Source organism: Aethalodelphis obliquidens, unplaced genomic scaffold (genome assembly GCF_003676395.1).
Source record: "Aethalodelphis obliquidens isolate GAN/ISIS:26980383/991018 unplaced genomic scaffold, ASM367639v1 scaffold28, whole genome shotgun sequence".
Lineage (NCBI taxonomy): Eukaryota > Metazoa > Chordata > Mammalia > Artiodactyla > Delphinidae > Aethalodelphis > Aethalodelphis obliquidens.
Window position 1 is genome coordinate 7,771,300 of NW_020837972.1, and position 23,344 is coordinate 7,794,643.

General features: G+C 47.8%; 2 protein-coding genes across 4 annotated transcripts in view; one reads left to right on the forward strand and one right to left on the reverse strand.

Moving 5' to 3' along the window:
* Nucleotides 1-16,123: 16,123 nt before the first annotated feature.
* Nucleotides 16,124-18,390, forward strand: POP5 (POP5 ribonuclease P/MRP subunit). Its single transcript, XM_027124555.1, has 5 exons — nt 16,124-16,211; nt 16,279-16,421; nt 17,458-17,607; nt 17,789-17,872; nt 17,985-18,390. Exons 1-5 carry the CDS (start codon nt 16,192-16,194, stop codon nt 18,098-18,100), a joined length of 513 nt encoding a protein of 170 aa, XP_026980356.1. The 5' UTR covers nt 16,124-16,191; the 3' UTR covers nt 18,101-18,390.
* Nucleotides 18,391-20,294: 1,904 nt separating this feature from the next.
* RNF10 (ring finger protein 10) overlaps nt 20,295-23,344 on the reverse strand; it is a 31,399-nt gene continuing 28,349 nt past the window's right edge. For 2 of the 3 annotated variants that reach the window (XM_027124556.1, XM_027124559.1), the window contains 3 exons: nt 21,439-21,496; nt 21,182-21,340; nt 20,295-20,583 (listed from right to left, as the gene is read on the reverse strand). In XM_027124556.1, coding sequence (XP_026980357.1) covers nt 20,507-20,583; nt 21,182-21,340; nt 21,439-21,496 — 294 coding nt within the window. In that variant the 3' untranslated portion in view covers nt 20,295-20,506. Of the gene's footprint in view, nt 20,584-20,658; nt 20,774-21,181; nt 21,341-21,438; nt 21,497-23,344 lie in introns of those variants that run through there. The other variant, XM_027124558.1, reaches the window with a different exon arrangement.

Genomic DNA, 23,344 nt, shown 5'->3' on the forward strand with positions numbered 1-23,344 from the left:
CACAGAAAGCAGATCAGAGCTTGCCTAGAGCAGGGCCCAGGAGGATTGACTGCAAAGGGCATGAAGGAAAATTTTGGGGGGTGGGGGGGATGAAAATGGTCTATATCTCTACTGTAGTGTTTTTATTGTATGTAAATTATAGCCCAATAAAATTGATTGAAAAAAATACTCCATCTGCATTCAATTCCTGGGTTTGCCACTTAGGTGTTTAATCTTGGGCAAGTTATTTCACTTTTCTGTACCTCTGTTTCCTAAACAGAAAAGTGACAATAATAATAATAATACTCATAGGGATTTTTGTTTTGTTTTGTTTTGTTTAGATAACCTCCTAGGGATTTGGAAAGGATTAAATGAGTGAATGTACTGGGAACTGGGGTAGCCAACCTCCAAGAAGGCCTCCAAGGATCCCTGCCTCCTGGCATTCCTGCCCCCATCTGCCCCTACCCCCCACATTGAATAGGCTGACCTGTGAAACCTACAGGGTATTGTCGAAATGATGGTCTGTGGTTTTTGAGACGAGGTCAGAAAACATCTTGAGGATTCTGCTCTTGGATCATTCCTTCTGAGGGAAGCCAGCCACCCACCACACCACGAGGACTCTCAAGCAGCCCTGTGGAGAAATCTGGATGGCAAAGAACCTGAAGCCTCCTGCCAACAGCCAGCGCCAGGCTTGCCAGCCTCAGGAGTGAACTACTTGAGATGAGCGGCCAACAGCTAGGCTGTAACCTCAGGAGAGACGGAGCCAGGACAATCCAGCTGAGCTGCTTCCAATTCTTGACCCACAGGAACTGTGTGAGGTAATACATGTTTATTGTTTTAAGCCACTAAGTTTTGGGGTAACTTTTTTTTTTTGGCGGCACGGCTTGTGGAATCTTAGTTTCCCCAACCAGGTATTGAACCTGCGCCCGCTGCAGTGGAAGCACAGAGTCCTAACCAATGGACCACCAGGGACGTCCCTGGGGTAACTTGTTACACAGCAGTAAATAACTAATACAAGCACTAATAATAGTAGCTAACATTTATTGAGCATGTCTCATGGGACCTACTACTACTTCTGCTATTACTAACCAGATAGTGATAAATCAATAATCCTTCATCTGTCCATCTAGGAACACTCTGCACCTTTTCCCACCCTGCTGTGTGCCCAGGGAGACTGACCTCTTCAGACTCAACATCCCCAGACTTCTAATCAGGTTTGGCCAATGGGGAGCCCCAGGAGGAGGTGGAAAGGGGAAGGAAGAGGCAGGTCAGGATGTTTTTGGGTTTTTTTTTAACATCTTTATTGGAGTATAATTGCTTTACAATGGTGTGTTAGTCTCTGCTGTATAACAAAGTGAATCAGCTATATGTATACATATATCCCCATATCCCCTCCCTCTTGCATCTCCTCCCACCCTCCCTATCCCGCCCCTCTAGGTGGTCACAAAGCACCGAGCTGATCTCCCTGTGCTATGCAGCTGCTTCCCACTAGCTATCTATTTTACATTTGGTAATGTATATATGTCCATGCCACTCTCTTACTTCGTCCCAGCTTACCCTTCCCCCTCCTCGTGTCCTCAAGTCCAGTCTCTAAGTCTGTGTCTTTATTCCTGTCCTGCCCCTAGGTTCATCAGAACCTTTTTTTTTAGAGTCCACATATATGTGTTAACATACAGTATTTGTTTTTCTCTTTCTGACTTACTTCACTCTGTATGACAGACTCTAGGTCCATCCACCTCACTACAAATAACTCAATTTTGTTTCTTTTTATGGCTGAGTAATATTCCATTGTATATATGTGCCACATCTTCTTTATCCATTCATAGGTCAGGATGTTTATTCCTCTGCTCCCTGCCTGCAGGGCACCTCAGGCTGGCTGCTCCCTCAGCAGAAGGGCACAGCTTCTCTGAAGGCGGTTCTCTCCACACATCTCCTTCTGGGTAGTAGAACTGCTCCCTGGGCCCAGGCTGCCAGGCCTGACAGCACTTTCCTTACCCCCTGCTCACACCTAAACTGTCCCTTTATTCAGCCTTCCTGAAAGTGCCCAATTTGAACATGCCATCTGTTTCCTTGTGGGACTGACTGGCCACCCTAATTAAGATCCCCTACTTTAGGGAAGGAAGTGGAAATTCAAAGAGAAGCAGGGAGATATCTCAGAAACAAATGAGAAAAGAATAGAGGCCACCCAGAGGTGTGCTCTGCAGATAGCAGGCATTAATGATGCTTGTTGAATGTCTGAATGAATGAATGAATGACTTGATGAGCACCGGGGAGGACCCTGCTACCTTGAAGGTAATGGATGCTAGACCCAGATGTTAGCATCTGAACTACTTCAGACAGACAACCAATGACCTGCCCCTGGCCCAGCCTGAGTCGGCTTCAGGGAGTCTTGCCTTGAAAGGAATAACACACAGACTGGGACACCAAGGAAGCAGCTCCCCACCTCTGTGAGAGACTCCAGATTTATTTTTGAAAAGCAAGCAAGGCCTGCGGGCGGCCCTGGCAGAGCTCAGAACTGGAAGGGAGAGCCAGGCACAGAGAGAACAGACAGCGACAGCAGAACCCATGCCACGTCCCTGTGACGTCAGCCCCGCTCTCTGTGACATAACATTGCCCATTCCCCCCCATGCCGCCCCCCATCCTGAGTCCCCTTGGGAATTGTTTTTTAACTGTGGTAAAATTTACATACCATAAAATTTAGCCTTGGAAATTTCTGAGCCACTCCCACCCCAGGCTGAAAGACATTGAGGACTGGATACCAAAAGGAACAGGGAGAAAATACTTGCATCCAAATGGTGTGTGAGGTTTTCCTGGAAAAATCCTGCAATTGGAGGGAGGGTCACCACTCCAACTGAGGCAAAGTCTGGGGACCAAGGATTGGGAAAGAGTTGATATCCCCACCCTACCAGATCGTGAGGAGGCAGAAGCGGCTGTGGAGCGGGGAGCAGAGAGCAGGTGTCAGCTCGAGTCTGAGCTGCAGGGGCAGAAAGTGAGCGGTGGGGAGGCAGCTAACGAACCCTAACGTGTGCAGTTGGAAGCAGAGGTGTTTGCTACCGGGTGGTGGGGGTGGGGGTGGGGAGTGAGGCCAGAGGGAGCCATCAAGGCCCCGGAATAACTCCTGCTTCTGCCAGGAGACTCTGGAACTAATCAAGGTGGGGATAATCCGAAAATCCATCAGAGAGAGGTTGCGAGAGCCCTCCTGTCTCCCAGCGGGGATTGGAGGGGAGGGAAATGAACAAAAGGTGTGGTTTTCAGGGAGGGGCTCTTGTCCTCGAAGATGGTACGAGGCTTTCCTAGGGCCTCAGTCAGAGGGGTACCCGTAGCTACCCTCTGTTGGGTGCCTGGTGGGTGCCTGCTGTGTGCCCAGGGCCGGTGCACCGGCTGAGAATGTGAGCTCTGTCATCAGCCTGCTGGATTTGAATCCCTGTTCTATTTTTTGCTGGCTCTGTGATCTTGGACAAGTCACTGTGCCCCCATTCTGAGCCTCAGTTTCCTTATCTGGAACATGGGCATAAAATTCATACCTGTCCTGTGGGGTAGTTGAGAATAAGTGCTCGATACATGAGGATCTTTTTTTTTTTTTTTTTTGGCCATGCCACACAGCTTGCGGGATCTTAGTTCCCCGACCAGGGATCGAACCCGGGCCCCTGCAGTGAACGCGCTGAGTCCTAACCACTGGACCGCCAGGGAATTCCCTGAGGACTTTTAATACAAATCTTTCTAGTGACCCCGGAGGGTGGGTTTTCATCTCCTCGTCGTCCAGGGGAGTAAACTGAGGCTCAGAGAGCCCAAGGCCACATGGTTACTAAGTAGAAGCATCAGAATTGTGTCCCTTCACTAGGTCCGGCTGCCCTGGCCCCTCCTCCCCGGGGGGGAGGGCAGTAACCCAAAGCCCCTCACTTACCACCTGTCTCCAGGCCCCATGCAGGGAGGCAGGACCAGCACGGACACTGAAAACAGCCTCCAGGTGACATATGTGGGGTCCAGTGGGGAGAATGTTGCCCTCAGCTGGCTGTGAGACCTTGGCCCAGTCCTTTCTCCTCTCTGGGCCTGTTTCCTCAGTTTCAGAACACGGGGGTAGTGACAGGTGATTCTAGTCCCAGAGCGTCTAGATTCTCACTCACTGCTCTCTTGTGGATGTCTCAGGTAGGGGGCAGTGAGGAGGGGATAAAAGAGAGACCTGGGCAGCTGCAAGGCAGTCTTTTTTTTTTTGGGCCCTGCAGCATGTGGGATCTTAGTTCCCCGACCAGCTATTGAACCTGCACCCCCTGCATTAGAAGCGCAGAGTCTTAACCACTGGACCGCCAGGGAAGTCCTAAGGCAGTCTTTCTTCATTGCTCCCCTCCCTTCCTCTGGGGAATGAATGGCTCCAGGCAGAGGAAACGGCAAGCACAAAGGTCAAGAAATAAGAGGGAGCGTGGCATGTTTGGGGAGCTGCAAGCAGAATCATCTAGCAGCCTGGCTTATTCGTCCATTCGATTTATTCGACCCAAGTTTATTGCCGCAATCCAGGCACTGTACAGGGCACAGAGCAGTGAACAACGTAGACGGACCCAGCATCTTCATGGGGCTCACATTCTAACTGGGGTAACAAGTAAACAAACCAGTAACTAAGATAATTTCAGAATGGGATGAGTGTTATGTGAAAAACAGCAAATTTTTTAAAGCATCTACAATGGGCCAAACATTGTTAACAGATGTTAAATAGTTTCATCCTTACTACAACCCTATGAGGTAGGCACTATTATCATTGGCCCCACTTTACAGCTGAGGAAACTGGCACAGAAAGGTTAAGTAACTTGCCCAATGCCACCCAGCTAATAAGCAGCAGAGCTGAGATTCAAACCCAGGCCATCTGGCTCCTTTGTGCCCGCTGGTGGGAAGGGCATTAAATAGGGCAATTTGTGCAGGGAAGAGCACTCTGAAGACATGACATTTGAGTGGAGACACGTGATAAGACACCAGCCCTAGGAAGTCCAGGAGGAAGGAGGATCCAGATGGAGGGAACATTGAGTACAAAGGCCCTGAGGCATGTAGGAGCTTGACAGGTTGGAAAGAAAGCAAGGAGGCCAGCTTTAGCTGGAGCAGAGGGACAGGAGAAGAGGTCAGAGGGGTGCAGGGCAGACACACAGAGGTGGGAAGAGGTGCAGAGGACACTCCTGGGGTCCTCCCAGCTGCCCCCGGGATGCTGAGGAAGTGGTCCAAAGCCCCCTCCTCTCCTCACTTTGGGCCAATCAGGTCCAGGCAGAGTTGAGCTTTGCCCCCAGGGCCTATTACTGGGAAAGGACCCCAGCTGGGCTCCTGCCCACTGTTCATCCTCCGTGACTGATGGGGACCAGCGCAAGGAAGAGCTCATTTCATTCCTCTCTCCTTATCCTAAATCTGCATCCTCCCTGGCCCTGCACTCCCCACACAACCACAAATGAGGGACTTCCATCCTTCAGCAGAGGCCAGCTCCTGCCTTCAGGGACCTTCCAGGCCTGAGTCCAGTCCCAGCCCAGTGAGGGGTAAGGTGATCCTCAGCCTGGTCTCAGAGGGCCTGAGAGTCTGGAGTCTGGCCTCTGGGAGAAATCTTGGGGTGGGGGGAGGTGGAAAGGACTCCAAGCTCCTAGTCCTATAGGCTTGAGTTAGAATCCAGATTCCACCGCCGTGTGGTCTTGGGCAAGTGGCTTCACCTCTCTAAGCCTCAGTTTCCTCATCTGAAGAATGGGGACGATAATAATACCTACCCCTTAGGGTCACTGTGAGAATTAAATATCCCTGAAAGGGAGTTTTCAGGGGGCTGGAAATGTTCTACATCTGTACCTAGGAGGTGGTATATATAAAATTTAATGAACAAATTTGAGATTTGTTTGGTTTACTGTAGGTACATTGTAGCTCAATTTTTTGAAAAGCGAAAAAGCCCAGATCTTGAAGAGAGAGGGTCTGCGGTTAAATTCTGGCTGTGCTGCTAACCTGCTATGCAACTTCAGACAGGTTGAGGAACGAAACTAAGCTTCAGTTTTCGAATATGAAAAATGGAACTAGAAATACCCATCACTCTGAAGTTTTGTAAGAATTTTAGATTAACGTTTGTAAAACACCAAGTAATGAGCACATAGTAAATGTTAAAAAAAAAAAAAAAAGTGCAAAGTGACTGGCCCATGGCTGGCACCACATAAATGTTACCTGGTATTAGTATTAGGAGTCCTATAGCTATTCATTCAATGAATGGAATCTTAGCATCCTTCCATGTTTCCTTGATCATTTATTTGGTGCCTGGATGCCTGAGAAAGCTCAAACTCAGCATGTCCAGGACTGAGTTCTTATTCCCTTCACCTAAGTCTTGCTCCTCCCCCAGGCTTCCCCATCTGCCCAGTGACACTGACTCAATCCAGAAAGGTGGATGTCACCCTGCTTGCCTTCTCCACCCCCTTCCCTCCCCAGCCCCTCATGGACAACTCATCACCAAGACCTGCTGTGTTGAACTGTCTCCAAAGATGGCCTCCAACCATCCCCCACCCCCTCCCTGTAAGGGCATGCTGACGTCCCGTCAAGAGGTAGAGCTAAACCACATGCAAAAGAATGAAGTTAGACCCCTACCTCATTCCCTATACACAGCCTCCTGGACTTCCCATGGCTGGCATCTTATGTGTCTCCACTCAAATGTCATGTCTTTAGAGTGTTTCTTCCCTGAACAAATTGCCCTATTTAATGCTCTCCCCACCAGTCACCACAATGAAGCCAGATGGCCTGGGTTTGAATCTCAGCTCTGCTGCTTATTATCTGGGTGGCATTGGGTAAGTTACTTTACCTCTCTGTGCCTGTTTCCTCAAAATTAACACAAACTGGATCAATGACCTAAAAAGCTAAAACTATAAAACAATTAGAAGAAAATATAGGAGTGAATCTTCATGACCTCTAATTTGGCAATGAATTCTTAGATTTGACACCGAAAGCATGAGCAACAAGAGAAAAAATAGATAAATGAGACTTCATGAAAAGTAAAAACTTTTGTGCATCAAAGGACATTATCAAGAAAGTGAAAAGACAACCTATAAGATGGGAGGAAATATTTGTAAATCATATATCTGATAAGGATCTAGTATCTAGAATATGCAAAGAACACTTACAACTCAACAACAAAAAGACCAAACAACCCAACTGAAAACTGAGCAAAGTACATTTCTCCAAAGAAGATATACAAATGGTAAAAAAGCACATGAAGAGATGTTCAACATCATTGGTCATTAAGTAAATGCAAATCAGGACCACAGTGACATATCACCTCACACCCCCTAGCATTGCTTTAATTAAAAAAAAAAAAAGTTGGCAAGGATATGGAGGAACAGGAACCCTCATACATTGCTGATGGGAGTGTAAAATGGTACAGCTGCTGTGGAAAATAGTTTGGTGGGTCCTCAAAAAGTTAAACCACACCACATGACCCAGCTCCTAAGTACATACCCCAAAGAATTGAAAACAGGTGTTCAAACAAAAACTTATACACAAATGATCATAGCACTATTCACAATCACCAAAAGATGGAAACAACCCAAATGTCCATCAGATGAATGGATTAGCAAACTGTGGTATATCCATACAGTAGAATAGATCAATAATTCAGCCACAAAATGGAACGAAGCACTGATACATGCTACCACATAGATGAACTTCAAAAACATTGTGCTAAAGAAACCAGACACAGAAGTTCACATATTTTCTGATTCCTTTTATATGAAATATCTAGAATTGGCAAATCCATAGAGACAGAAAGCAGACCAGTGATTGCCAGGGTCTGGGGAGAGGGGGAATGGAGAGCAATGGCATAATGGGTACAGGGTGTTCTTATAAGCTGATAAAAAGAAGTTGAAATCAGGGAGAAGTGTTGGTTGCACAACATTGTGAATGCATTAAATGCCGCTAAACTGTACAAATTTGATAAAAGAGGTAGTGCGTATTTCCCCTCGCCTTGAACGAGGCTGGTCTTAGGACTGGCTTTGATCATTACGATGCAGCCGAAGTGACGTTCTGGGACTTCTGAGCCAGGCCTTAAGGAACGTGGCAGCTTCCGCTCCTTGGAAGCCAGCTGCTGTGCTGTAAGAAGCCCAAGCCCCATGGACAGGCTACATGGAAGTGAACTGAGGCCCCCTAGACGATAGCCCCAACTGACGGCAGCCAATACCTACTACCAGCCTTCTGTGGGTGAGGCCACTTCAGAACCTTCCAGCCATCCCAGTGCCCCAAGCCACATGAAGCAGAACTGCCCTGTCACCTGACAGAATCTTGAAAACTAATAAGTTGTTGTTTTAAGCCGAAAAGTTTGGGGGTGATTTATTACGCAGCAATAGGTAACCAATTCTACCTCTAAAACTTTCACAAAGCCACTCATTTCTCTCCATCCCCCCGCCCTCCAGCACCCTAGTCCAAGGCTCTCTTTCCCCGCCCCAGGCAGCACCCTCTTCGTCAAACTTCCCACCTTCAGTCCAACCTCCTGAGGTCCATCCTCCCTTGAAACCAGAGGGAAACTTCTAGCCCCCGATCTCATTCTCTCAGCCCTCCAGATGGTATCCAAGCCCCTTAGTGTGGACAGCAAGTCCCTGAATGACTGTCCCCATCCACCTCTACAGCCCCAGTGCCCCTCACCCATACCTCTAGCCCCTGCTCCTCAGAGTTCCCAGAATTCCTCTCCTAGCACAAGCCGTCCCTCTATCTAGAACACTCTTTCCTACATCTCTTTCTTCTCCTGGCTAACCATTTTTCTCCTTTTGGGCCTGAGTTCAGACATCACCGCCTCCAGGAAGCCTTCCCTGACTTCCAGGCTGAGTTAGGTACCTCCTCCTGGCAGCCACTTTCTCCTGTTCTTACACCCTCATCACAGCAGCTGCCCTGTATTGCTCTTGTTATTTGGGCAACCTCTTTCTCTCACCACACCCTGAGCAATTTCAGGGAAGAGACAAAGTCTTCCTTGTGTTTTCAGAGCCTAGCACAGGCCTGGCATATACTGAGTACTCAGAGAAACCCAGGGGAACAGAGGTGGGAATTCGGTAGTGGGGGCTGAGGACCAGCTCACATCTGACATGGGACTGCTGTGTGAGTGAGACTCAGCTGTGGACTTCCCCTGCCCCTGCACTGAAAAGGTCCTGGCTACTAGGAGGGGCCTGGAGAAGAAAGAAATCAGGGAGGTAGAGTACAGCCCTCCTCCATGCACTCAACTCCTCCTACCTGGGACTTCCCTGGCGGTCCAGTGCATGCCATGAGGAACGGCCAAAAAAAAAAACCTCCTACCCAACCTCCGGACTGCACCAACTGAACGACTTTGTCCGTCTCCCCGGTAAAGAGACAGTGTCATGCAGCGGTTTGCATGAGCTCTACAGGCAGGCAGCCTAGGTTTCAAATTCTGGCTCTGCAACCTCCTGGCGGTGTGACCTTGGAGGAGTGACTTCACCTCTCTGAGCCTTACTCCCTTCAGGCCTAAAACAGAGCAAGATTATGTCTCCTCATAGGTTGTCATGAGGAATAAATGGGATGCTGTAGGTAAAAATGCTTTGCATAGTAGCTGGCACATGGCAGATTCCCTGAAATATCAACTAATCTCTTCTTGCCACTGCGTGAGCTGCACCCATCTAGGCCTAGCACTGTGCCTGGCACACGGGAGGCATTCAGCCAATGCCTTAAGGATGAACGAGTGAGGAATCTGATAAGAAAACACTAACAATCATAATAGCCACAAGTATTAACTCGCTCAATCTTCACAACCACTAAAGAAGCTGGGAACTATTATTGTGCCCATTTTATAGGTAATGGAATTGAGGCCCACGAGTATGTATACAGATCATGTAAGTAGTAGTGGCTGGATTTGAACCCCTATATTCTGAGTCCTTTAACCCTTTAACCACCACCCTATAAAGCCTCTCAAAGCCCCAGAGCCTGCTTCTCCCGTCAACTTGGCTTCTAACCAGCTTTGTGATCTCGAGCATGTGAACCTCTCCCCAGGCCTCAGTTTCCCCACCTGCCAAGAGAGGATTGTGGGGGCCAGTGTTGAAGGGCACTTCCTATTGGTCTAAGAGTCCAGGTCCTGGCCAGGATCTAGCCAGTGCTGGTGACCTGCTGACCACGCAGCCCAGGTGGGGCAACACTTGGCATGGGCTGGATTGTCACAGGTGGGTCACTGCATACCGACAGCTGCACGAGCCACCCGCCCCACACTGGGGGGAGTCTGGCCTCTGCCTATTCCCGGTCCCCCAGGGCTCCTGAGGGAAGCTGAGGCGGCCACCCCCAGATGTCTATTCCTGTCCCTGGCCTAGTGCCGTGCTGGGGAAGCAACAGCTATTTTGAGACCCTTCTCCCTACAAACATGAGCGGTGGGAAGGCGCTGGGAACATCCCGAACTGGGAGGCCGCCCGTCGCAGCCTCACCCTGGATCTGGGCCACACCAGCCCTGCGGCTCTGCCCCTTTTTCCAGCCCTGGTGATGTGATCAATTCTGATCACAGCAACCACAGTGGGATAACCCAGGAGAACAGATCCCAAGGGACTTCTGCTGGAGGCTGGGGCACAGGGCAGGCTGGGCCTTTCCCTTCAGGGAGGGGACGGGAGCAGCCACAGCTGAACCCACCAGCTGGGAGATGGAACTGCTCTGAGCTTGAAATTGGGGAAGACAGCATTCAGGACAATGTATAAAAATACTCAACATTTCTTGAGCATTCACAATGAGACAGGCCCTGTTCTAAGCACTTGACATGGAGGTAAGTCATTTAATTCTCACAGAGAGGAAACTGAGGTTCAGAGAGGGGAAGTGACTGGCCCAAAGTCACACAGCTGGTGAGTGGCTGAGTCAGGACTTGAACCCAGGTAAGCTGGCTCTGGAGTCCATGCTTTTAACTGCTTTTCTCCCCTCTGGGCCTTCCAAGCCCAGGAGGCTAATATAAATTAGGGGAGTGAGCACTGGGTTGAGGGTCAGTACCCCTTTGCCATTCCCAGGCATGTCACCCAGCAAGACCACCTCGGTGAGCTCAGCTTCCTTACCTGCAAAATGGGGGTCATGATAGAACCCACGGCCAGGGTTGAGGTAAGGATTAGTAATAACATACTGTAGTGACTGGGGCTCAGTAACTCGTCTAAATTATGAAACTAACATATGCACATGGTAAAATAATATGGTATAAAAGGGGACACAGTAAAAAGTGAGGTCCCCCTCCTACGTCACACCTGTAATTCTTCTCCCCACAGTTAACCACCATCAAAGCTTTTGTGTCACCTTCTGGAAATTTTCCATGCACATAAAGGAAGAGAAGCTGAATAGGATAGTGGTTAAGGACAAGAACTGCCTGGTCCAAACCCTGGCCCTGCTGCTTACCAGCTGTGTGAAGCTTCGGCAAGTTACATGTCATATGGGGTTAATAAAACTAAGTCCCTGTTTTATAGGGTAGTTGTGAGGATTAAATGAGTCAATCTATGTAAAGCATTTAACAAATTCTCTGGCACATGGTCATCTAATAAATATACACATACAGCGGATCCTTTCTGGCAGACATTGAAGTAGCCTTTTGCTATCACAAACAATGCTGTAAGACATGTCCTAGTCTACCTGTCATTGGGCACAAGTGCAAGAATCTCTGTGGGATATATTCCTGGTGGAGAAATTGCTGGGTCAAACAGTAGTGTCCTTGTAATTTCAACTAAGTTGGGGATGAGTGAATCCTCACAGCAGGCAGGGCAGAGGAAAAGAGGTCCACAAAGCAGGGAGGATGAGGGAAGAAGCAGGATGGTTCTGTCTCTGAGGTCCAGGGAGGGCCGTGCCTGCCCCTGCAACCCAGTGGATACAGCAGCTCCCCAGGCCCCTGGCCAGGCAGATGGAGGGTTTACTTTTATCCAGATTGTCCCCATAAAGGTTTTATAGGGAATTGGCTGATTGGATTAGAGGAGCAGGAGCCCCTAATGAGCAGCGGCTGATTAACAAAATGCTGAAGCTGAACAATGTTCCTTTGCCACCATCCACCACGGCAGCATCCAGGCTCTGATCGGGACCCCCTGGCTGCCAAAGACACTTCAGAATGTATATGCCTTCCTTGAACATTCCTCTAGGTCCCAGACATCCCAGAAGAGGTAGAGAGCAAGGGGTCAAGAGCACAGGTTTGGGGGTAAGACAAAAGGTCTCTGTCTGCTGAAATTACTGTGAGACCTTGGACAAGTCACTCCCCTCCCTGAGCCTCAGAGAATAATGGGGCCTACATTCATGGGGTTGTCATGAGGACTAAAGGAAGTCAAGCACATGAAGTGCTCAGTACAGTGTCTGGAACAGAGAGCCTAATAAATGGTAGCTGGCGATGGGGTGAGGGGGAGGGATAAATTGGGAGATTGGGATTGACATATACACACTACTACATATAAAATAGATAACTAATATAGCACAAGGGACAATTCTCAATACTCTGTGATAACCTATATGGGGAAAGAATTTTTAAAAGAGTGGATATATGTGTATGTATAACTGCTTCACTTTGCTGTACAGCAGAAACTAAACACCACATTTTAAATCAACTATATTCCAATAAAATTTGTTTTAAAAAAGTTGGTAGCCCAGAACGTAAGGATGAAGAATAAAGCCGGCTACTCTGGATCCCACCGCAGAAGGCCCTGAGAACAAGGTACATAGTTACAGCTTCCCACCTTCATGGTATGGGAGCATTTTAGCAGTTGCCTCAACTACCTCCTAGGGAATGCGCCAGGTTTCCCAGTCCGAGAAATGGGTTGTGTGATTTACGTTTCCAAGTAAGGTTTAAAAGACTTACTGGAGCTGATACTCGGCTTTGTATCTGATCCAAAAGGGCAAATTGACAGTGAAAACCTTCAGATGGGAAGGAGGGGAAGAGCTCAAAGGAAGTTCCCCCCCCACACACCCATTCCTCCTTTTATCTGATCTGAGACCCACTCTTCTGAGTAGTCCCACGAGTCACAACAGCAAGTACCCCATTGATCTAGGCAGTAGCCGGTTAAGAGCACAGGCTCGGGGTCAGGGAGGTAAGGATTAGACTATTCCAGCGTGAGTTTTCGCGCCTGTGAGTTCACTTCTCCGAGCCACAGGCCCCTTCCTCACCTGTAAAAGCGGGATGATAATGGTTCCAAAGACTGACGGACACGCATTCTGGGGTCAGGCACTGCCGGGGCGCACACCCGCCGCCGCCAAGCGGATCTCCTGGCCTGGGAGGCAGCCGCTGTCCACACCCCAGCGGGCAGATTCCCCCGCGGCCTCCCGCGCCGCGCGCCGGGGACCCGGGTGATTGCAAACAGCCACCGGCCTCATTAGGAGACGTGTAATTAGCGGCTGGCGCAGCCGGAGCAGACACCGGCTAATTACCGCGGGGAGCGGGCTGAGCTGCCGGCGCCGCCCCTCCCGGCCGCCCGGGACACTCGTGGGGCCTCCAGGCAGGCCGCCCGGCCTGGTCGGAGGAGAGGAAGCCCAGGACCGCTCCGCTGTGCTTCCCCTGGGGCTATGCCTGCGGGTAGCGGTAAATCATTCGCTCAAATCTGCGTTTACTGTGCACTCACTGTGCCAGGCGTTTGCCCACGATATCTGGTTTAAATTTCATATGCACCCATGAGGGAGGGACCATTATTATCCTGTTGCACAGATGAGGAAACTGAGATCTTGGAGACGCGAATCAACCGCCTCACAGCACGTGGCTGGTAAACGACGGAGAGGAGATTCTAATTTACGTCTGTAGTCTCTCCAGTGTATACGAAGGGGACAGCGAAACCGTACACCGGAGGACATCAGCGGTGTGGACCGGAGCAAGGACCACGGAGTCGGATGGCCTGGAGTTCGAATTCTGATCCTGCTCCTTATTGGATGTGTGACTTTGCTGAAAGCTCCAACGGCATCTATGAAATTGGCGCGGTGTTTGGATTAAGTGAGTTGAAGGCTGGGAAGTGTTAGGGGAGTTACTGTAGGGACGGGAGGGGAGGGGGGAAGCTCAGAGGCTGAGACTTTCTCCACGCACTACGAGCCTCTGACGCCCCCTGCTGACCAAAGGAGGACGCTGGCGGGAACAGTTTTTGGATAAAGAGGTGGTTCTTGGGTGAGGGGCAAAGAGCCCTGGTCCCTCAGCAGGACCACAGCTCTCCCTCTTCCCCTTACTTCCTTAGCATCCCTCTTTTAAGGTGACTTAGAGTGAGAGATGGAAAAATTGAGAACTCATTCCAGATCTTGCAAACAATCGGTTGTGAAACCCGACTCCCTTCAGGGACCTCACAGAGCCCACCAAGTCCATGACAGGTCTACAAATAATCAGGGATGGATATAAAGAGCTTGTTACAAGGCTGGGCATCAAAGTGCTGGGTATAACAAGAAAATCTGGAACTAATTTAAACGTCCATCGTGGGAATATTGACCAGTTTAGCAGCTGAAAAATAACCTTGAAGAACAGTTGACATTAAAATATAGTCAAATGACAAGAATGAATCGTACAGACAATATGTTGAGAGAAAGGAGCCAGACGCGCACACACAAACATGCTGTTGGAGATTTATATTTATATAAAGTTCAAGGACAGGCAAAGCTAATCTATCGTGATAGAGGTCAGAATAGAAGCCATTTCTGGGAAGGTTTATGGCTGGGATAGGGCACAGGAACCTTCCTGGGTGCTGGAAATGCTCTCTTAATGTGGGCAATGGTTGCAAAAGTCTATACGTATGTAAAAATTCAATGAGTTGTACACTTAATATGCGCTTTATGTATGTTATGCCACACGAAGACAATTTTTATAAAGATATTCAAGGGGAAAAAAAGAAGAGTACTAAACAGTATGATCCTATATATATATATTTTTTGTCTGCTTTGGGTCTTGTTGCTGCGCGTGGGCTTTCTCTAGTTGCGGCGAGCGGGGGGCTACTCTTCCTTGCGGTGCACAGGCTTCTCATTGTGGTGGCTTCTCTTGTTGTGGAGCACGGACTCTAGGCACGCGGGCTTCAGTAGTTTTGGCACGCAGACTCAGTACTTGTGGCACACAGTCTCAGTAGTTGTGGCACACGGGCTTAGTTGCTCCACGGCATGTGGGATCTTCCCGGACCAGGGCTCGAACCCGTGTACCCTGCATTGGCAGGCGGATTCTTAACCACTACGCCACCAGAGAAGTCCAGTATGATCCTATTCTTAAAAAGAAAATAAAAGGAAAAATATGATTTAACATACGGCAGAAGTTCTCATCTCATACTTTTTTTTTGTCTCAGGACCCCTTTTCACTCATTAAATTATTGAGGATCCCAAAGAGCTTTTGTTTTGTGGGATATATTGATATTTACCATGTCTGTTAAAACTGAGAAGTGTTTAAAACACAATACACAATTCTCTTAGCCATCAGAGCAATAATGTCAGCACTGTTATGTGGCCTCTGGAAAACTTCACTGTCCACTCTGAGACAGTGAAACAAATAACATCTTAGTATTATTATGAAAGTAATTTGATCTTGGGAACTTCCTGAAAGAGTCTCAGAAAACCCAGTGCTTCCTGGACCTCACTGGAGAACTGCTGGCACAGGGGGAAAATGAAGGAAGAAAACCCACTACATTATAAATTATTCTCTCTCGGTGCTGGGATTATAATTTATTTTTATTTGCTTCTTTGTGCATTTCTGTTCCACACAGAAAATATAAAGACCACGGATGGTTTTTGCAAACAAAAAACAAGACAATACACCCGACTCCATAAGGTTGTTGAAAGGCCTAAGCAGTAATAACATATTTGGCTGTATGGGGAAATTAAACCGAGCTCTAATCTGAAAATAAGGGTCTGATTTCCCCTTTGTCAATCCCTCGCCTGTGAGTGCAAAGTGTTGCCTTCAAAAGTTCCACCGTCCATCTTGGGGAGAAAATATAAGTGCACACACGACTGTGTTGCAAGCTAATAGAAGGTAAACGTCCTGGAGGTTCCGAATGCCGCGGCTGCGTCCTACACAGCGGTGGAAACTCCAGCGTGGGGCGTAACCACCCATCACAGCACAAGGTGTTCTATCTTGGAATCCAGCTCCCAAACAACTCAAATCAGCGAATATCTGAGCAGGCCGCCTGCGCTCCTCAGAGGGAGGAGGAGCTCGAAGGAGACCGACACGGGGCTCCGCCTACATTCTAGCTCCGCCTCTCCCTCTGAGTGGCTGCCAGGACAACTTCCCATTGGCCGCCGACCAGAAAGCAGACATCCGGTTTGCGGATCCGCCTGCTGGAGGCGGAGGCCGCAATGGTGCGGTTCAAGCACAGGTAAGCAGACCCTTGCCCGGTCCCCGGCGGCCTGGCCCCGCGCTCACCGCCCTCTCGCCCGCCTTAGGTACCTGCTCTGTGAAGTGGTGTCTGACGACCCCCGCTGCCGCCTGAGTCTGGAGGACCGAGTGCTGGGCGGCCTGGTACGGGACACGATTGCCCGCGTGCACGGGACTTTCGGCGCGGCCGCCTGCTCCATCGGCTTCGCGGGTGCGAGGGTGCTGGGGAACCGGGGGCTGGCGGGACGTGGAGGGGGCAGTGGCCAGAGGAGGGAGAAAGAAGGGGCACAAGCGACCCCAGCAACTGCCAAGCCCTGTGCACAGTCCTATGTAAGATATAATCCTTTAGGACTTTGCTGGAGGCCTAATGGTTAAGCCTCCTCGCTTCCAATGCAGGGGGCACGAGTTCGATCCCAGGAGGGGGAACTAAGATCCCACATGAGGGGGGTGGGGGTGGGGCAAAATAAATTTTAAAAAGATATCGTCCTTTTTAGGAATCTCGGATCCGAGCCCAAAGTCTGCGTGAGTCCAGAGTTAGGCGGAGAGCTAAGAGCAGTAAGCAGTGAGACTTTGGGCAAGAACCCCCTGTACCTATTTGACATATGTATTGTTTAACAGGATGGTGAAAATTAAATGAGGGAAGCCGTGTATGGTTCTAAGTTACTTGACTGGTTACGTTGACATCACATGGAAAAAACATTGTCAAAATTAACCCTGAAAAGGGCCTGTGAAGTACAGAATGTGTGTAGGTAAATGTAGAAGGCCCTTTCAACAGGCACTCTATGTAAACTCATTCTCTTACCATCTACTCAAAATTGAATCCAGTATAAGGAATGCACGTAGGCACAACTCTCCTACATCAGGTGAGACCCAGTTGGCTGCTACAAGAACCTGCATAGACCAGTTGCAGAGCAACTTGCTTTTCAGCCAAGGGTTTTCTGAGGAAGATGGATCTATACGCTCCCCACCCATTCATTAACTAGTCAGTCGATTAGAAGACCGTTTTAAATTCTGAATTCACCAATTCTGAGTGGTGTGCGAGGCACTGGATGTTGTTTCTCTCCCTTCTGTAAATGAAGGTCTGTCCTAATTTTTTTTTCTTCAGAAATCAGTTCTTGCTTACTGATGCATCCCAGCTGCCACTGCCTTGAAGGATCTCTAGCGCATAGGCTCTGAATTACCCCAAGATGTTTAACCCATTCCCGAGAATCCAGTTTCCCCAAATGATTTTTTTTTTCCTGCTGTAGTGCGATACCTCAATGCCTATACTGGAATAGTGCTACTTCGATGCAGGAAGGAATTCTACCGGCTTGTGTGGTCAGCTCTTCCCTTTATCACATACTTGGAGAACAAAGGACACCATTACCCGTGTTTTCTCAACACCTTACACGTGGGAGGTATGGGTGCATGTGATATGTCTCATTTCCAATAGGTAACAAGTTCAGTGTTCAGTCTTCAGTGGTGGGTGGGTCTTCCTGCTCTCCTGCCAAGAGCAAGATACTTTTTCCTAGCTCTGCAAGACTCTTGAGGCAAACACTTTTCACAAGCTGTTGACCACAAAGCTCTTTCATATACCAGGTACAATCAGAACATGTCAGAAGTTCCTGATTCAGTACAACAGGAGACAGCTGTTGATCCTGTTGCAGAACTGCACTGATGAAGGTAAGGCACGCTAGCCCTGTGCCCACTGAGCAAGTGACTGGCCTCCTCCTCCAGCTGAATGAAAGGCCACTCCCAAAGACATCTTTAATCACCCATACTGTACTTTCTTCAGGAGAACGAGAGGCTATCCAGAAGTCTGTCACAAGAAGCTGTTTACTAGAGGAGTCGTCGGCTGGGGAGGAGCTTTCAGACAGTGGTGGTGAGGAGGCTGCTGAGGCAATGGAGTGAACCTCTACAGACTGCCCTGTGCCCCAGCCTCAGGGCCCACTTGTTGGGACAGGACATTCTGGGAGGCAGCAGCATCTTCTGTACTTCTCAAACAGGATGACTGCTGACCAGAGGCCAAGTGACCAGCTCAAAATGGACTTATTTGCTTAAAACTAATCGAAGTCACCTTTACCCAGCATTGCCTGGTTAAGTGGTTCTGGAGGTTGTGAAGCCCCTGGAGTTATAGACATCTTTGTATCTAACTGCCTGGCTGAGAGCAGGTTTAATAAATGTATTTGGCTTCTGTAGTATTTAGTGCGCATGTGAAGTTCATGCTTGGCCTAGTCTCTTTCACCCCTCCACCCTCGGCTGGAAAACTGGCTCCCCATGTGGTACTAGATGCACAGCCTCCCACTTGAAACCTTGTACCCCTGCCCCTAGGATGGGCCCTAAGTAATCCAGGTCATTCAGAGTAGCAGTTTTAGTGAGACACAGCAACTAAACTGGCACAGATCTATAGCTGGTCTCAGTACTGACCCACAGGACCTTAAGAATTCCAGATTCCTTACCAATACTTAACCAGGTAACCTGACAAAAAATACAGTTCTTGCAGTTTTGAGTGGGGAAAAAACCTGGTCTCACCTGACCTCATTATTACAAAGTCAAGCAGCAGCTGACAACTTCTGGTAGTTTTCCGCAGTTCCACCCTTCCCCATTGCCTTTTACCTGCCTGGTACCTGAAGGCAGGTGAGACAGTGCACTCACAGGAATTAGGAGGGAGAAGAGACTATGATCAGTTTTGATCTGCTACCTATGAAAGACATTTCTAGGACCTATTTTCTCCTTAATGAAATGGACATCACTCAAAGTCCCTTAAATATTTAACGAAGATTTGTGATTTTTTGCTTCACATGCCCCTTCATCCACCCAGAAGAGTTCCTGACCCAGGATCTCTTCCTTTTAAGAATGGGAGGTTAGAGTTAAACCCAGCTCAAGAACCCTTTAGGCCTGACCTAAAGGCATTACTCGAATTGCTCAAGCTCATAGTAGCTATTAATCTATTAAGAAGTATAGGTCTTCCCTGGTGGCACAGTGGTTGAGAGTCCGCCTGCCGATGCAGGGGACACGGGTTCGTGCCCCGGTCCAGGAAGATCCCACATGCCGTGGAGCGGCTGGGCCCGTGGGCCATGGCCGCTGAGCCTGCGAGTCCGGAGCCTGTGCTCCACGACTGGAGAGGCCACAACAGTGAGAGGCCCACGTACCACAAAAAAAAAAAAAAAAAGTATATGTCTAGCGACTTCCCTGGTGGTGCAAGGGGTAAGCCTCAGTGCTCCCAATACAGGGGGCCCAGGTTTGATCCCTGGTCAGGGAACTAGATCCCACATGCATGTTGCAACTAAGAGTTCACATGCCACAACTAAGGAGCCCGCCAGCCACAACTAAGACCCAGTGCAACCAAACAGATAAATACTAAAAAAAAAAATAAAAAAAGCTGCCCTGAAATCATCTTAAAGAAACCAGAATGCTCACAATGCTTGTGGAGGTGATTTATTCCAACTATTGGCCTTCATCGTCTATTACACCTAGAGGTTACTTTATTAAGCAGCAAAATAGTTCACATCAGCCAACTTTAGCTGAAACCAAGGCATAAGACTGCTCTAGGCAACAGGGAGGCAGTGGGCAAGCCCACCGCTTTTAAACCTGTCCTGCTCTTCCTCCGGTGTGCCAGGCTCCTCTGTTCCTGTAACTCAGGCCACTGTCACTTGAAACAAGCTTGATCCAAAGGTTGCCAAGTCCCCAAGCTTCCTTCGTCAATGACAGTTACAGCTTTCCTTGCCAAACAGAAGCCACGTTCAAGAGGCAAAACCCTCCATCACACATGCCAGTGCAACCTGGGTCTGACACCACAGCGTGGTTATTTGTCAGAAGAAAAACTGCAATTTAAGCTGGGTGTCCTAAATCCATATTATTCCCATCCCTCTGTTTCTTAAAGATAACAAGAGGAGAACTGAACAGATAGAAAAGATTCAACTATTAGGTGTGCTGAAAGCATGGTGCCCTGACACAAGATGTCACAGCAGAGCAATGCTGTAACACTAACACTGATGTGGGCTGCTCCAAGGGACTCAAACTTAGTTCAGGTTAAGAAAAACTAACTACACATGGGTCAAAAAGACTAACCTGGCAACAAACTAAAAACCGTGGCAGGAAGAGATCTCTTGTGAGTGTCAATACTTTATTTTGGTGTGAAGACAGGAAGCTGGAAAATACACTGTATTTAAAATTTTCTTGGTTCCCCCTCACATTGTGGAAACCCCCTCCCCCCAGAGCTAATCTGTTCAAACTCAAATACTTAAAAATTACAGCAGCAAAACAAAAGCGCAGAAAAAAGAAAACCAGATGGAGAAGGTAGCCAGGCCAGTAGTGTCACTTGGTGTGGACGACTGAAGTGCTGAACAGGAGCTTCTGTTTCTGTTTTTTTCTTTTCTTTCCTCCTTTCTCTTCTAAACAGAAAACAGAAACAGCTTAGCTTAGAATGCCATCGCCTTGCCCCTGGCCAGTTTTCATTAATGATAGTCGCAGGCAGCTAGGAGTGCAGGCTCTGGAATTAGACCTGGATTCAAATACCAGTCCTTGCACACTCTGGTGTTTGTCTTCAGGTACATCACTTACGTCCCCAGCCCAGCTCCTCGTCTGTAATGTGAATTATACCCATTTAATATGGTATTGGGAGAATAAAATTAGCACAACGCCAGGCACACAGGAAGCACGCATAAATGCCAGTGTTGTTCTTATCTAGTTCATGAACACCACAGAGCGGGGGTGTGCTTCAAGCCTGACCTTCTTCATCTATTAGCCACCCTCCACCACTGTGTCTTAGAAGGTTAAAAAAAAAAAGGTCCTCAGAATTTCACACCAAGGCCTCAAAAGAACTAATCTGGGGTGCAAAAAGGTGCTAACGTACCAAATGGAATGTTAGTTGACACTAGAATGTGAGCCCTGAGGCTCAGAGGGAAAAATGCAACTGATTAGTGATGTCTGCCACTGGATCCAGGAGGGAATGACAGCCCTGAGCCGAGCACCCCACTTCTGTGCCTTTACCAGAGAGGGGATCTGAAGTAGCTGGCGTGTCCAGTTTCATGAAGGCTGCTTCAATAGCTTGGCTGAAGGAATTCTGGAAACTGGGCACAGGAACACGGTCTGAGTTATCACTCTCCCCATCGCTGTCCACAGGGGCAGGAGGACCTAAGCTGTTTTCACCTAAAAAAACACCAGTGTTAAAATTGTAGAAACAACACTAGAGCCTTTTACCTTCTGAAAGGGGCCAAATTTCCCCTTTACCAGAGGGCTGTTCTCACCTTTCTTTGGAGCAGTTTTGGGCCACACATCTGCTTTTGCTTTTCCAATTCTCAGCATCTGCCAAAGTGGGAAAGGGGAGGAAAGAATTTAAGTAACTGACGCCATTTCTTCTCCAGACTCCTACCTTGACACCGACTGGTACGGGAGACAAAGAACCAACTACCCCTCTGGGAAAAAGATTTTCTAGATACTTCTCTCCTTAACACTGTTTTGGTCATGTCCTCTATATCCTGACCAATGGAACTGGCAATGAAACTCACAAGGTGGGAAACCAGTTGTTCCTTAGCAAACAGGTAAAGCATATTGCAAAGAAGGCACAAGAGATTCATACTCAGATTCTGAAGCTGGGAATCCTGACTCTGTGTCATTGCCTGCTTCTGACAAATTTTCCTACTCTTCTGGAGACTCCTAAAAACATCAACCTCTTAGAATAAGGAGTGTACAGGACCTTCCAATTTTAAAACAAACCACCTGGCTATCAAACCTCAGTTACTTAAGGCCACAAAAATCAATTTAACTTTATCTCGAAACTGCTCCCACAGCCCTCGTTACCTTGTGGTCTTTGCTTTTCCAATAGTTCCTTAACTATTAACTTTTAGATCCAGCCATAAACCATATTCCTGCAAGTACAGTAAAATCAGAACAACAATTCCTCTTGCCCCTGAGTGAGGAAATTTTTCATCCCACTTGGCCAAGACCAGCTTTGTAAGTGCTGAGGGCCACTATGCATCCCAGCTGCCACACATACCATGCCACTCAAAGCAGGGTGAATTTTACCAAAAGACAACCCCAAGAAGATACAAGTAGGAATGCCTGTCCTAAATGTTTACCAAAGTGGGGCTTGCATGTTGTGCAAGATGAGTTCAACTGGCAGATGCTGATTTCACTGATAAACTTCATCATGTGCCACACTTTGATGATCTGCTCCCTTGGTCCCTGGGAGTCTGGGGTCCAATAGTACGACATCTGAATCATCTTACTCTTCCAAGGTCATTAAAATATATCACCTATATTTTAATCTTGACAAAAATGTTTAAATGTTTAACCTGAGTCCACTCATAAACAATCAGAAAAATCTCAACTATAGGATAATCTATAGAACAACTGGTCTGGATGCTTCAAAAATATCCATGTCACAGGTAAAAAACAAAAAAACAGAAGCCAGAGGAACCGTTATGGATCAAAGGACACTAAAGAGACTTGAAAACCTAAATGCAATGAATAGTCTTTGATTAAATCTGACTGAAAACAATACAGGACACCGAAACAAATGGGAAAATAAAAATATGTGGCATCTTAGATAGTATTAAATCAGCTGTCTTTGATGTGATAATGGTAATTGTAGTTATACAGGAGAATGTCATTTTGGGGGCATGTATCTCCCAAGTATTTAGTTGTCAAGTGTCATTCATGAGGTCTGTAACTTACTTTCAACATAGCAAAAAAAAAAGAGAGAGAAAAGCAAGCAAATATAGCAAAATAGTAACAACTGGTAAATCTGGGTGAAAGGTATGAATGTTCATTATACTATTCTTTCAACTCTTTAAGTTTGAAGTTTTTCAAACTATAAAGTTGAAAAAAGCAATGGCAGTAAAACCTAGCTAAAAAAACAACTTAGGCATTGACCTAACTCCTAGGAGCCACTTGCTTATAACCTCTGAAACCTAGCAGTTCATTCTCAGGATTGCTCTCAATTATTTCATCCTCCTTGACTTCAAAGACTCTCCTCACCAAAGTTCAATTCCTGCTTATTCCTCAGCACAAACTGCCGTTTGTACGTGAGAAATACCCAGATCAACTAACTGCTCTAAAGAACTGTTAAGCTAACGATTCCAAACTAGCCCCAAAGAAGTGAACACTAACCTCCTACAAGGCTGCTTGTCAAGCTGTCTGTCCATCTTCCTC